At 34.7% G+C, this 13,416-nt stretch overlaps 2 protein-coding genes across 2 annotated transcripts; both read left to right on the forward strand.

Annotated features, from left to right (window-relative positions):
- Positions 1-3,721: 3,721 nt before the first annotated feature.
- On the forward strand, positions 3,722-5,852 carry LOC18034668. The gene is made up of 7 exons (XM_024179905.1): positions 3,722-3,811; positions 3,940-4,163; positions 4,320-4,404; positions 4,564-4,656; positions 4,908-5,009; positions 5,406-5,591; positions 5,715-5,852. Exons 1-7 carry the CDS (start codon positions 3,722-3,724, stop codon positions 5,850-5,852), a joined length of 918 nt encoding a protein of 305 aa, XP_024035673.1.
- Positions 5,853-8,861: 3,009 nt separating this feature from the next.
- Positions 8,862-11,057, forward strand: LOC18034195. The gene has a single exon (XM_024179906.1). It carries the CDS (start codon positions 8,862-8,864, stop codon positions 11,055-11,057), a length of 2,196 nt encoding a protein of 731 aa, XP_024035674.1.
- Positions 11,058-13,416: the final 2,359 nt, after the last annotated feature.

The following is a 13,416-nucleotide window of genomic DNA, read 5'->3' on the forward strand; positions in this document are numbered from 1 at the left end:
CAGAGCCTCTACAAATTAACAGGGTGGGACTATATAAAATTTATTAATTAAAAGAGAAATTAAATAATCAATAATTTATTAATTTATTAGTTTACAGAATTATTTATAATTCAATTAACATACATCAACAATACTTCATAATTTCTTATTACAATTTGAAAAGTCAACCGCAGGACTTCTAGGTGTTAAGAAAAATAAGAGATTGAGGTCCAATTAGATTTAAATTTTAAGAAAAGAACAGGTAACAATATAATCATACTTTATGTAAATAAGTGATAATAGAGTCATATTTTATTCAATTGATGGCGATTTTATAGCATGATTACCTAAATTTTGACGAAATAAATGAACATTTGTTTGTACCTTGCAGGTATGTGTCCGTTTAATAATAGTAGAATGTACTTTTTTTCTTTTTTCCTTCTTACGACAAAAGGTTAAGTAGATTTTGAGGTCCAGTCGTAAAGAGACAACTTGGGTACGTGTGTTTTTTGTAATGTGTGCAATTGCTGGCTTTTCCGATGATTTTGATTTGGGATTGCGTTGTATAATTTGCACAATCATCTCCTTCACCTTTGGATTCTGTATCTCTCTATTTTGTGCTCTTTCTCTCTGAATGGTAGCCACATATACGACTCTCTTTTCCCTGAATACATGAAATAGGCATTAGTTATTTTACATGATCATGTAAGTTACATAATTCTTTTATAGTTATTAAATAAAAATTTAAAAAATATAAAAATAATATTATTTTATTATTTTATATTTTCACAACTGTTGAATTTTCATCAAACGATTATGAAAAAATCATATATTTTATATGATTACCCTTTTTTTATGATAACAATCTCTCGTAAAATAATTGATCACCCTTTTTTTTTATGAAAAATTGATATCCTTGCTTACACACATGACATATTCTCCTTGGAAGTAAAGAAAAAATTTCCATTATTCTGCATTGTGCGTCACAGTCCTGACAGCGTTTTAGGCTCTGTAAATAGCAAGAAAATAACTTGTTTTCTTATTTCCTTTTACTAATTGACAAAATGATGAGAAAAAAAAATGAAAAATAAGGAAAAAAAAGTTTCTATTATAACAAGAAAATAAAGATTAAAGTAAAATACCATGATACGTAGAATTCTCTAAAACGATATCTAAATTGAAAAGTGTAATAAATAATTCGGGGAAGCTTGAAAAATGTAACAACAAAATTTGTGACAAATAAGAATAAAAATAAAAGCTTATTGGATGGAGCCAATAAAGTTTAGAAAGTTTTTATTTCGCTTAAGTTTATAATTTAGAGTCACAAGCAACAAGTTCGTAAACATCATGAATTTTTTTAGGATTGCAATAAAAATTGTGATTGATAACAACAAATTTACAATTAATAATTGATAACAGACAATGGTTACGTGGGTATTTTCCAATTTACGGAGCCTCAAGGGCCAAGGTTGACCTAATATTGCCATATAAAAATATTTTTTTAAAAGAAAATAAAATATATGATCTAAAAGAATGTGTACCATGATATAATTGATAAAATTTTCATTCTTTCAAGTTCTAAGAGAGTCTAAGAGAAACGTGAAAGGCTTAAAGTGCATAATAATAATAATAAAAGGAGAAATTTTAGAATACTTCAGATATATTACAACCACCACTTTAATACAACCACTATATTACAACCAATATTACAACCACATATATCATGTCATTATTTGTTTGTTGTATGGCTGACATGGTACATCAGATATATTTTAAAATTTCTCTAATAAAAGAGACATGTGAAAGCGAGAGCAATAAAAAAAATAAAATAAAACCTCTAAATCGGAAACTTTTAAAGAATAGTGATGGTTGTCGAAGCCAACAAAAATAAATACCTACTCTAAATAAATTGTGTATAGTGATTGAGCAGGATCGTGTCCACATAGATAGGTAATTATTTAAATCTTTTTAAAACGTAAAACATAAAATGAGGGTTTTGTTGACAAAATAACAATAAAATGAGGGTTTTGATGGGGATGTGGGGTCCGCCTATGTTACCACTGTGGTAAGGTACCACACTTTTTGTCTCCATCCTAAATTGCCGTTGGATGTAAACTGAATGAATCTAACGGTCGAAAAAGAAAAATGGGTAAAGGCCTATTGCCGGTTGTTGAAAGATAATTTAATAATTAAACTGTGGTAAAAAAATGTTAAATAAGCGTCCACCAGAGGCCTTCATCAAAAGATTTTTCACACCCCAATAAGGAATTAAGATCATCAAAATCGTTTCCTCCCCCAGAAAATCCGATAATTGAATTCTTTTTCACCCCCAGAAATGACGATCAATTTCCCCTAGAAATTGCTATTGTGAAGTTTAAAGTTTTGGTATCTCCCGATAAAGGCAGAAACGATGCAGGTAAAATTCACGGCGGATACATGACAACGGGAACCAACTGGAAAAGATATTGGGTGGTTGTGGAAGTTTAGCAATTAGACACATCAATTTGCCTTAGAACAGAGTCAATTTCTCACGTGCACTTGATCTATTGTTGTGCCGCTGGAACGGAGGCAGCAGGTAATTAAAAAGAAAAAAAATGTTTATTTTTGTTTGCAACAGTATGGCAATGGTAATTTGCTTAGGAGTGTCGGTCGTGTTTATTTGTTAGAATAAGTGAAGGCGAGATTAGTAACAAGTACTGCTTGTTTAATTTGATTGCAATAAGCACTACGTTGAAGGAGCGAGCGAGAGGGAAATAATTCCTTGGAGAAGATATTGTAGAATGATTGGGCTATTATCTTGCAATCAACTGTGAAGGTACATATTTCTTTCTTTTTGTAATGGTTAAATGTAACCATATCGGTGATTCAATTAACCTTGCTTGGTTATTATTTTTATTTTGTTTTGTTTTTTGTGTTATCTGCTGCTGGTGGCCAATTATATATGGATGACATTGGGGTTATGAATTGTTAATTTAGTTTTGTGAATGGGGTGCACGTAGCTGAGGAAAAAAATGAGTTGCTTGGCTATAAAAGCAAGCATGTTCATGCGCTTTGGGAATGTACCCCCTTGAAATGCTTTGTATACTTGGTATAATAGGCTATATATCTGTTGCAGAAAATGAATAAATTTTCATGTTGACCATGTTCTTTATGGGCCATGAGTTGATGTTCATGATTGTTTTATATTGTAGGACTGCTCAGTGGGGTTCTGTTAAGAGAAGGTCAGGCTCTACCAGGTAGTCACCTTATGGCTCAACATTTTTTTCATAATGTTCCCATCACATGAGTCTGTTTGGACAAGTTCTGCCTGTTCAACATGTAGTGTCTCCGAAGTCTATCTTACTGTTTGTGTGTGAGGTGTTGCCCTCTCCATTAGTAGCAAGGAGCCAAGGACATGGCTGTTTGCAGGTGTTCTTAAATTAAGCATGCATTTAGAACATGTAAAATAGAGTGCCTCTCTCATGGCATGCAGAGGAAAACACCCATGAGAAGAATTTAGCAGTAAACATATTATAAAGGGCATCTGATTTTGTTCTTGGATGATGATATGGTTCTCAGCTGTTTTTATGATTATATTCATAATAGTCTTAATTCATTTACAGTATCCCATTTTGTCTTCAAAATGCTTAGAAAGTTTTATCTTTTGAAGCCTTAATTGCTTCCTGATTTGATGTGTATACATACTCCTGGAATTAACGAACATTCAGGGCAAGGATCCTTGACAATCTCAGGAGCACAACATATGGATTTAGTCCAAGAGTTAGATACTGTAACCAGGTCCTGCGTGGCTGGACAATGTGTTGAAAACTTGCACAATAACATGGAGATTGAGGTGATCACTGATATGAAAAGTTTAATTTTCATCGAGTTACTTGTTTAATTTCTTTAACTTTTATATTAATTTTTAGTTACGTTTTAATTGCACCAACTTCCAATGAATTTAAGGAACAAATTTTGTAGGAGTCGATGCTACGGCAGAAGCATTGTGAACCGATTAAAAATTTGCCAGCCATTACTATTTGTGACCGAAAGTGCTGTTCTTTTGTCAATCAAGAGTTGCCATTTATTAAAATATGTCCTGAAAGAGGACGTTATCGGGTTGGACCATTTCTTATGCCTAGCCCTTTTGGTATTGAAGAGGAAAGTTTGATTAACTTCTGCATGGATGATGATCTAAAAAAAGGGTAAGATTAATTTGATATTGTTAAAGTAATACAGTTATGTGCATTAATTAATATGAACAATAATTTCGAGATTGAAATACATACAATTCTTACTTGTTGATCGATTCTGTGGATGTATTGAAAGAAACTTCATAAATGATGGTATTTCTGTGGCAGGGAGATGCTTTTCCAAACTAACTTCTATGGGATTACTAGGAATGATATCATGTCGCTGTCTCCCAGAAGTATAATCAATATGAAGGTACAATCGTAACTTCTATTAAAACTTGTATGTCCGGCAATATTATATATCGACAGCTTGGCCACTTTAAATATAGAGGCATATTGTATTTTTGACTTTGGTATTTCAATAATTAACTTCATATGTGCTGTCGAGAAGACATAAACATTTAAATTTCAGGTTGTGTCAGCTGTATCGGAATTGCTATCTGCTCAAACAACTGTAAACGTTGGACAAAGTAAATTCAACCTTTTTCTGCCTGCTTATAACACTGTAAGCAATATATTTTATAATATGGCGTTGATCTTTTGTGTTTAGAATAGGTTAAAATACAAGTTGGTGTGTGCTGCACTGTGGTGTATTTGTTTAAGTGCAAATGTTGGTGTATAAATATATCTTTATCATTGTATTTACAAGTTGAGATGAAACTTGATTTTGTCAAATATGTGGCATGGTCAATGTTTGTACTGGATAGAAGTTTCGGTTGCCATGTGATGACACAAACAACCATTATGTCATTTCAGTTGCAGGATCATGTTGGTGGCGAGTACAGAGACGCAAGTGCTGCTGTTGGAAAGTTTATACCCTCTGATTTGTACGCAAAGAATATTCGTTCTTGGGAAAAAGTAAGTGAAAGCATATAATGGTTTTACAAAAGCTATGTTAATATAAACCTTCGTCATGAAGTAATTTTTTTTTTTTTTTGTGGCAATGCATCATGCGTTATAGATTTTTATCCCTGTCAATTGTGGTCATGGATGCTGGTACATGTTGGTTCTAGTAATTTCTGAAATGCGAGTAGAGATATTGGACCCGCTTCCTACTTCAATGTGTATGCATTATAATATTGCAATATGTAAACGACTGGTACGTATTCTGTGTTAATTATTTCATCAAATGACTACTAACTTTATTTAAAATAGTACACAAGTAAACTTGTTGTCTTGAAATTTTTGATGAGGCGAGGTCACGTTGTTTTGGTTTTCTTTAAACTTTTTCACCTATTGTCTGTTATTTTACAGCTAAGATCAATTGAGATCATGTTGGATCATGGCGGTTCAAATGTTAACTCTAGTAGTTTAAAGTTGATGGATTTTTCGGTTGACTATACCCGACAGCCTTGCATATGCAGTGAATATGATTGTGCACTGTATATAATTCTGATGATGGAGAGGCATAATATGAGGTCAACCCTTAATGACGCAGAGGTTTAGTGATTTGATGTTACCCACAAGAACACATGTATCTAATAAACTTTTTATTTCACTTGGCATTGAAACCTTGGGATAACCTTCTATTTAAGCTGTGTGTACATTGTTTTTCCTGATCAGTTCCAGTCGGATGCCGAAAGAGCACGAATTGTCATCAAACTCATCACGTGTAGTTTCAACTTTTTGAAGGATAAGGTTCGCTCAAGTGCTGAGATGCATCAAAGGCGAATCGATGTGAAAAAAATGAGAGTTTACTAAAATTTGAGAAACTGTTTATATAAGTATATGTATAAACGATCGTTCTGATTGTTCTGAATTATGTGGACTCACTCATTATTTATATGAGAGCGTTATTAATTACATGTAATTTAGAAATTCGTATACAAATATTATCAACCGTATTTCATTGTTTTTGTTAAATTCCCTATAGGTAAGTATTTGATGGGTGCAGGTAAGGTGCGCCTCACAACTTCAACCACTACATAATAGATGCCTACTGACCGCCTTTTGGCACGTCAATTGTCCTACGGTGACAACTGATGTACATATGGATGGGCCCACATAGGCAATTACTGTTACAAACCGTTGTGAAAGCATAGGAATGCGGCACAAGTAGTCATGGATTAGGTAATAAATAATTAGGGTGAGATACGGGAGCACTCCATCAAGAAATTTCAAGTGTGACATGCATGATTACAAGGATATCTGCATTTTTTAATGGGGAAAAATAAAGTGAAGTAAATTATTCATGCGGATGTGGGCTGAATAGTTCTGAAATATAGGTTGAGTCCATGGGTAAGTGCAATAATAACGACTATAACATTCCCAAAATTTTATATTAATAACAGCTTAAAATTTTGCAATATAATATTTTCTGTTATATACATCTAATCATGGGCCACATATAGTATTACAAGGAACAGATTAAATAGGTTAGGTAATAGTAATATTTGACATTATAGGAATACTAATTATAAGAACGAAAACGAATTAAAAGTTGTATGATTACTTGTATAATATAATATGTTTTAATTTCTTAATTTGTTATAATATAATTGTAGAAATAAAATCAAAATATGTTTTAGGCATATGTGAGGGCATTGTGGCGTCTCCTTCGTTGTTTATAGAGAGCAAAATGGTGAATCCTAAGAATCAGAGACTGAAAATAGCGCAGAAATGTCGAGTTGTACATAGATGGCAACCATAACCTTACATACATGTAAAGGATAATCAACAGAACATATTGGCATATCATTAATTGAAAGTATAATGTTGATATACATTAATTAGTTGAATTTCCCTTTATATATATACACCCACTACAAGAAATACAAGGTGTTGTGGTTGGTAAATATTGACGGAACAAGTGGAATGCCATTGACTAATGATTGAACATGGAGGGAATTGGCTTGCCCTATTTACATATCCACTAAGTTTAACAATTCATCCAATTACTATATCTTCTTCGAAAGAATGTTATTAAAATTAGTGTTATTTTTAAAATATAAAACCAATATCAATATTTGATTGAGTGCCATTAGTATCTTGTATAATGGAAATTTGTTGACAGCTCTTGAATCCCTGCATATCAATACATATAGACTAGAGTTAGGATGAAATTCGGTATACAAAACTAAAATACAAGTCATTGCATGAACAAATAAAAACAAGAAAATAAACTAACCTAAGAAATTTTTCATTTCACGGCAAGTATTGAATTAATCTCAGCATTATGTTTTTGCATTACTGACATGCTGCAGTTAAAATCCATGCCAAATGGGTTTAATGCCGGTATGTTTACAAATTGGAAAACCGCACAAGGGAATTGAGAAGATTACAAGACTTCATTGAGAAGATTAGACCAACTTTCGCATGCTACCTTGGAAGAGAGGAGATGAAAAGATGACGAGAATTGAGAAGATTACAAGATGAATGGGTTGTACACAGAATGGAAAGCGTGGAGTAGAAGTGAAACGGTTATTGTATATAATGAGTACAGAAAATAATTTAGCCTAATATAGAAGAATTAACCATGAAAAGTATTACAATTTACCTAATAAAGATAACCGAGATGGCTGATAATATATCTTTTTAAACAATTAGATGATATCAATATTCGGAAAAAATTTGAAGATTAGAATGGGTAAGAATAATCCCTAAAAATAAATAAATTTTTAATGTTTTAACTAAGTATTCAAATTAAACTGGTAATTAATAAAACCATTGATTCTGTTGTGTAGTTTACTGGAGTGACAACCGACAGCATCCGAGACTTTCAATTGTCCCAAACGGTTTGTTTTGGGCTTGGAGAGATAGTTGTAGTGTTGGCCCCTTAAACGTTGATTCAACAGTACTATCAGTTAAAACAATTTATTAACCAATCGATGCATATGGAGATATAACTGTCGACCAAGCAATCTAAACGACCTATCATGCTGTACTCGGAACAAGGGGCTTTAATATTAAAATGGAAATGGGATTGGTGAAGGAAGCTTCATAGACTATTCTATTTTCTGTAAAATTGACATTGACAAGGCTCATATGACACCGGAAACAAAGATTTTGTGTGCACCCGCTGCATACACAAAAATATTTCGCGCCAAATCAAATAATGGTCAACGGACACACTTTAAGCGCGCAATAATGATGAGCAAGGTGGAGAGGAAGTTTCCACCTTGATCACCCAACTCCAACGCGAATATCAAAAAGCAAAGCATAAAGGGGACAGCACAGTTTAAATCGCTTAACCCTCTAAACCATCTTGTTCAAAATAACGCAGTACTCAGACCAGACAGCAATCAAACTGTGTCCAGTGAAGATTCAAGTTATTGAACGAGGTAATAGGCTCAAACTTTTGTTTTAATATCTGTGCCTTTTGGGATATAATGAAAGCAGTGAATCATATAGGAACTTTATAATGCCAAAATTTTTTAATTTACTAACATAATGAAAATGTTCAGTAGTTGTAAAATGTGTTATCAAGTGCCGCGATTACACTGACGCAACGTTGTTTGCTGTTCCGACGTTAGCAATAAATTTTACGAGCTTTAATCGTATCACTCATGTAACATTGTGGCACAACCATTATAAGTTAACATCTGTTGGCCATTATTCCACAATGAACATGAACACAGATGAATTTATTTATTTTTCCTCGTTCATGTTCATTGACAGGATGTAATTTGATATATTCTCTATTTGGTATTGATTGTATGCAAAATATGTTTTATACAAATGAAACGAACAGGGTGTGATATACAGACAAGGATGGAAGAGGATAAAGAATCTGGTGTCGTACAGAGGTCAAGGCAAATGAGACAGAACTATAGTGGTCCTACCAACCAAGCTAACAAAACCAATTGTTCTCCAGAATATATTCGTAGCCGCAGAACTGGAAATAGACGGGCACGCAATTTAAATAGTGATAGTGGCCAAGCAGAGCTTTCCTTCAAGAACAAACGTGGAAGGATGAAGGGAAAGATTGCGAGAGAGCTATTTCCTGACAGGAAAGAAAGTTACGAAGAATGCATGGGTGAAGGACCAACAAGAATGGTGCGTGATGCCGTGCATTGGTCAAAAGGGTGGTTGACGGATGATGAAGAAGAACAACTGCAAGACAAAAACAACGACGAAGACCAATTAGAAGGATACTCATCAGAAATTGACAAGGGTAGTTTGTATAAACTGAGAGATGCCGAAACATCTGAAGATGTGGGTGACTGGGTCAAATTTGATGACACTCCGAGGCATAAGATGGTCTTGTATCAAGGGCAGAGATTCAGAGATGTCGGTGAATTTAGAAAGGCAGTTCAAGTTTTTGCAGTTCGTGAGGGGTTTAAGTTGTGCGTAATGGAAAATAGGAGTCACGTCGTATGCTATGAGTGTTCCGATCTTCGCTGCGACTGGGTAATACAAGCAGGGCGAGTTAGTGACGGAACGACATTTATTGTAACAGATTTCATGCCACAACATACATGCATTCGACCTCCCCTAAAATTCCAGCCTCAATCCAAGTGGATTTCAGCAATTTATCTTCATAGATGGAAATTGCAACCAAAGGTTAGTACAGTAGAGATAAGGGATGAGATTGAAGCAACCTATGGGGTAGTTTGCCCTGAAGGGAAACTGTTGTCTGCAGCAAACAGAGCAAAGCATATTTTGGGCATGGACCATTATGATGGTTATGCAAAGTTGAATCAGTTAAAAAAAGAAATGGAGAGGATAGATAGCCATAACATTGTACTGTTGGAGACTGATGGGGATGAAAATGGAGAGGGAAAAAGATTGAACAAGATGTTTGTATGCTGGGAACGGACTTCTTATGCATTCAAGTATCATTGCCGAGGTATACTGGCTGTTGATGGTTGGAAAATGAATAACCCGTATAAAAGTGTGATGCTAGTGGCAGCTGGACTTGATGGGAACAATGGGATATTACCTGTTGCATTTTGCGAAGTTGACGTCGAAGACTTGGAATCATGGGTGTATTTTTTAAAAAATATAAACAATGCCTTGCGTTTGGAGAATGGTAAAGGTATATGCATTTTGGGTGACGGAGATAATGGGATTGATTACGCTGTTGAAGAGTTCCTTCCTGAAGCTGCATACAGACAGTGCTGCCACAAGGTTTTCACTGAAATGGTTAAGAGATTCCCTGCAGCGCCAGTGCAACACTTATTTTGGTCAGCTTGCCGCAGTACAAGTGAAGCATCCTTCCATAAATATATGGATTTGATACAGCAACAAAGCAAAGAATGCCATGAATGGTTGTTACAAACAAATTGGTCAAGTTGGGCTCTATTTTCAATTCCTAAATGGGTTAAGTGCACCAGTGTAACACTATCGATTACTGACAAACTTCACACTCGCTTACGTCAATATTTGGAGATGAGTATTGCCAGAAGATTTACAGGAATTGCACGCTTGACAGCTGATTTGTTTGAACGAAGAAGAATGGCAGTGTGGAATTGGTATAGAGAGAAAGTAACGCCGACAGTTCGGGAAGTCATTCATGACCGTACAATTGATGGTCAGCGCTTTGCAATGGTTGAGCAAAATGGCACAACCCTCAAACTAACTGATACTATATCCATGTTTTATGACCTCGACATGGAAGCAATGTCGTGCAGTTGTGGGTTGTGGCAGATATCCGGAATTCCATGTGCGCATGCATGTAGGGCAATACAACTGAACATGGGAAATGTTGAGGAGTACGTGGATAATATGATGTCTGTCCAGAACTATTGTTCAACGTATGCCCCCGGCATGGCGCAATTGCCTAAAGAACATGATTGGAAGTCGGACGCAGGTAACATAATACTTCCTCCGATGATCCATAGTCCGAAGGCTGTTTCAGCGAAGGGCAGCAACGAGATTGTGCCGAATACAAGTCTGCAAAGCATAGCAAATTACTCACATTCTGCCACAAATAACCAGCAGGTGCATATTGTCCTTGAAGTATAAGTGTGCTTGTATTGCAATACATGTTCCCAAGTTTAATTTAGGCACAAAAGTTGAACTACGTTCTTACTTGTTGCAGTATACGCAACAAGAAACTGTTACTCGGTCTGTTGAACAAAGGGATAGCATGCAGATGATATCCACGTCCAGCGATGGTAGTATAAGTAAGTTTTAATTTTCTAATTGCTGAATATGCATTATTATTATACAGGGATTCATTTATATCCTTGTGCTGGCTTGTTGGTCTTTCCCCAGTTTATTTTGTTTTACAAGTAACGATGTTGCATGCATGCTTGAACGTAATGTTGTTGGCTATTATGTCGATTTTTTCCACTATGATTGTGCACTGTAACAATTGGGACTTCTGAGGAATATCTAAGTTCTCTCCATAAGTAATACAATTGGATGGAATTACTTTGTAAGAATAGCGTAATTTGTTAAAAAGTATTGTTGGTTCATCAATTAATGACAAAGCCCACTTTGTTGCGGGGATGAGCGAACATATTTGTAAGTTATTTATTTTCCCTTTCATAGCTATCTTATTTATCTTCAAGAAAAAGAGACTGAAAGCCTTGTTTTTGTGTGTGTTATTATGCAGGCCTGTGATAACAATTTGGATCGGCTGGATGAAATCTACATCGGCCTTTTGCAGTTCAACTCTTTATGTTTCATTATAATGTTTTGTTATATATGTAAGATCTATAAATTCCCTTTTGTTGATCTTCGGATGGAGGAAGCTTTTGATTCTTTCCTCAAATGACTGTCTCTTTGGTTTGTTATATATGTAGCATCTTTAAATGGCCTTCCGTTTGTCTTCGGATAGAGGAAGCTTTTGATTCTTTCCTCAAATGGCCTTTTGTTTGTCTTCGGATGGAGGAAGATTGTGATTATTTCGTAGAATGACTATCTCTTAAATTAACTTTTGATATCTACCACCATGGTCATCCAGTTTGCTCTTACTGCAGTGTGCATTAACAACCTATAAACTAACTTTGTCTGTGAACTGCATGCTTCATCTTCGATATTTTTTGGTGTTATTACTAAATAATGCAATCCATTGCTGACAAGAGGTAATTTATTACCTTTTTATACGGCAATGTTATTAACATCCTCCTATGGCCTTTTACTTCAATTACCATTTCCGTTTAAACCATGTATTTATTTAACATTGACGTAGTATTTTGCATTATACAAGTTCCCAACATTATAATGTATGCGAAATGAAATTAAATAACAAGAACCCAGTAACAAGTCGCACTTGTTGTCTTGAAGTATAATGAGATGGAATCATGTTTGAAGTCGCTATAAGCATTTTACCATCTTTCAATGTATAATACAGGCAGGAGCTTCTTGAAATAGCATTCATCATGACCATAACAAAGGCCGACAAGGGCACAACTACATAATATTCAATAATCCAACAGCCTACAAAAATATCACTTGAACTGTGATTCAAAAGTTCCCAGTTGTCAGTTGTATAAAATAAGAAAGAGATTCCATGGAATCCGTTGAGCTCTTATGCTATCTTTTAAACAGAAATGAAGCTTATCTTTTATGTTTGCTAATGGAAGTAGGAAATAATAAATTCTGCTTGTGTCTCCTTTGGGCAACATTTGATTATGGAGATTGTCAGCAGTTTGATGCCGGCAACTCCCGAGTGCAATACCATTTCTATTCCCTACTTTTAGTAATATCAAGATTTAAGCATCTACTGGTTCTCCATGTATAAGTGAAAAAAAAAAATTGAATTAAAGTGGAAGAGGTGACCACTGATAATTTATAAAATACATGCTGCTGCTATAACTAATAAAATACCAATTACGTGAAAAAGTCTATTCAACAAGTAAAATTGGTATGTACTCTATGGCCCAACTCCTTGAGCTCCATTATTTATAATTGGACTAAATAACAATCTTCACTAAATTCAATCTTCACGATACCAAACATCATGGGAATGCTTCTCACAGTTAGTTAAATAGTTGCTAACGTGCAACTTCTGAAGGAATCTTCAAGAACGTCTCCATTCAGATGATGACCTGCCAGGGAAATTACAACGAAAGTTTAAATGAGGGCAGCTAGGAGGGAAAGAGCTCAAACAAAATTCTTTTTTTCTTTTTTTTTCGTGGGAAGGATTTTACTGAAAAATAATGCAGCAACACCATTACATGATTAACTATAAAAACTATCTTATTCATCTGTTTCTCCTCTGCTCTCCATTTTCGAGCTGGAACAATCTCATAAATCTCCTTGACAGCCTGCCAACCATTCAGAAACAAAAAATTTTGAAATGAGACAGCATTCATCTAATCAGCAGAGGCAACGCCATTTATTAGAATAAAGAAAAATTTGCATTCATCGGTGA

This window comes from Citrus clementina, unplaced genomic scaffold, assembly GCF_000493195.1.
Source record: "Citrus clementina cultivar Clemenules unplaced genomic scaffold, Citrus_clementina_v1.0 scaffold_8, whole genome shotgun sequence".
NCBI lineage: Eukaryota > Viridiplantae > Streptophyta > Magnoliopsida > Sapindales > Rutaceae > Citrus > Citrus x clementina.

What these genes read in the sequence shown, in the direction of transcription:
- LOC18034668 (XM_024179905.1), top strand. Translation starts at nt 3,722, where the DNA reads ATGGATTTAGTCCAAGAGTTAGATACTGTAACCAGGTCCTGCGTGGCT. An exon ending in GATGATGATCTAAAAAAAGG is followed by an intron (nt 4,164 to 4,319) that starts GTAAGATTAATT and finishes TTTCTGTGGCAG; the next exon opens with GGAGATGCTTTTCCAAACTA. An exon ending in CAACCCTTAATGACGCAGAG is followed by an intron (nt 5,592 to 5,714) that starts GTTTAGTGATTT and finishes TTTCCTGATCAG; the next exon opens with TTCCAGTCGGATGCCGAAAG.
- LOC18034195 (XM_024179906.1), top strand. Translation starts at nt 8,862, where the DNA reads ATGGAAGAGGATAAAGAATCTGGTGTCGTACAGAGGTCAAGGCAAATG.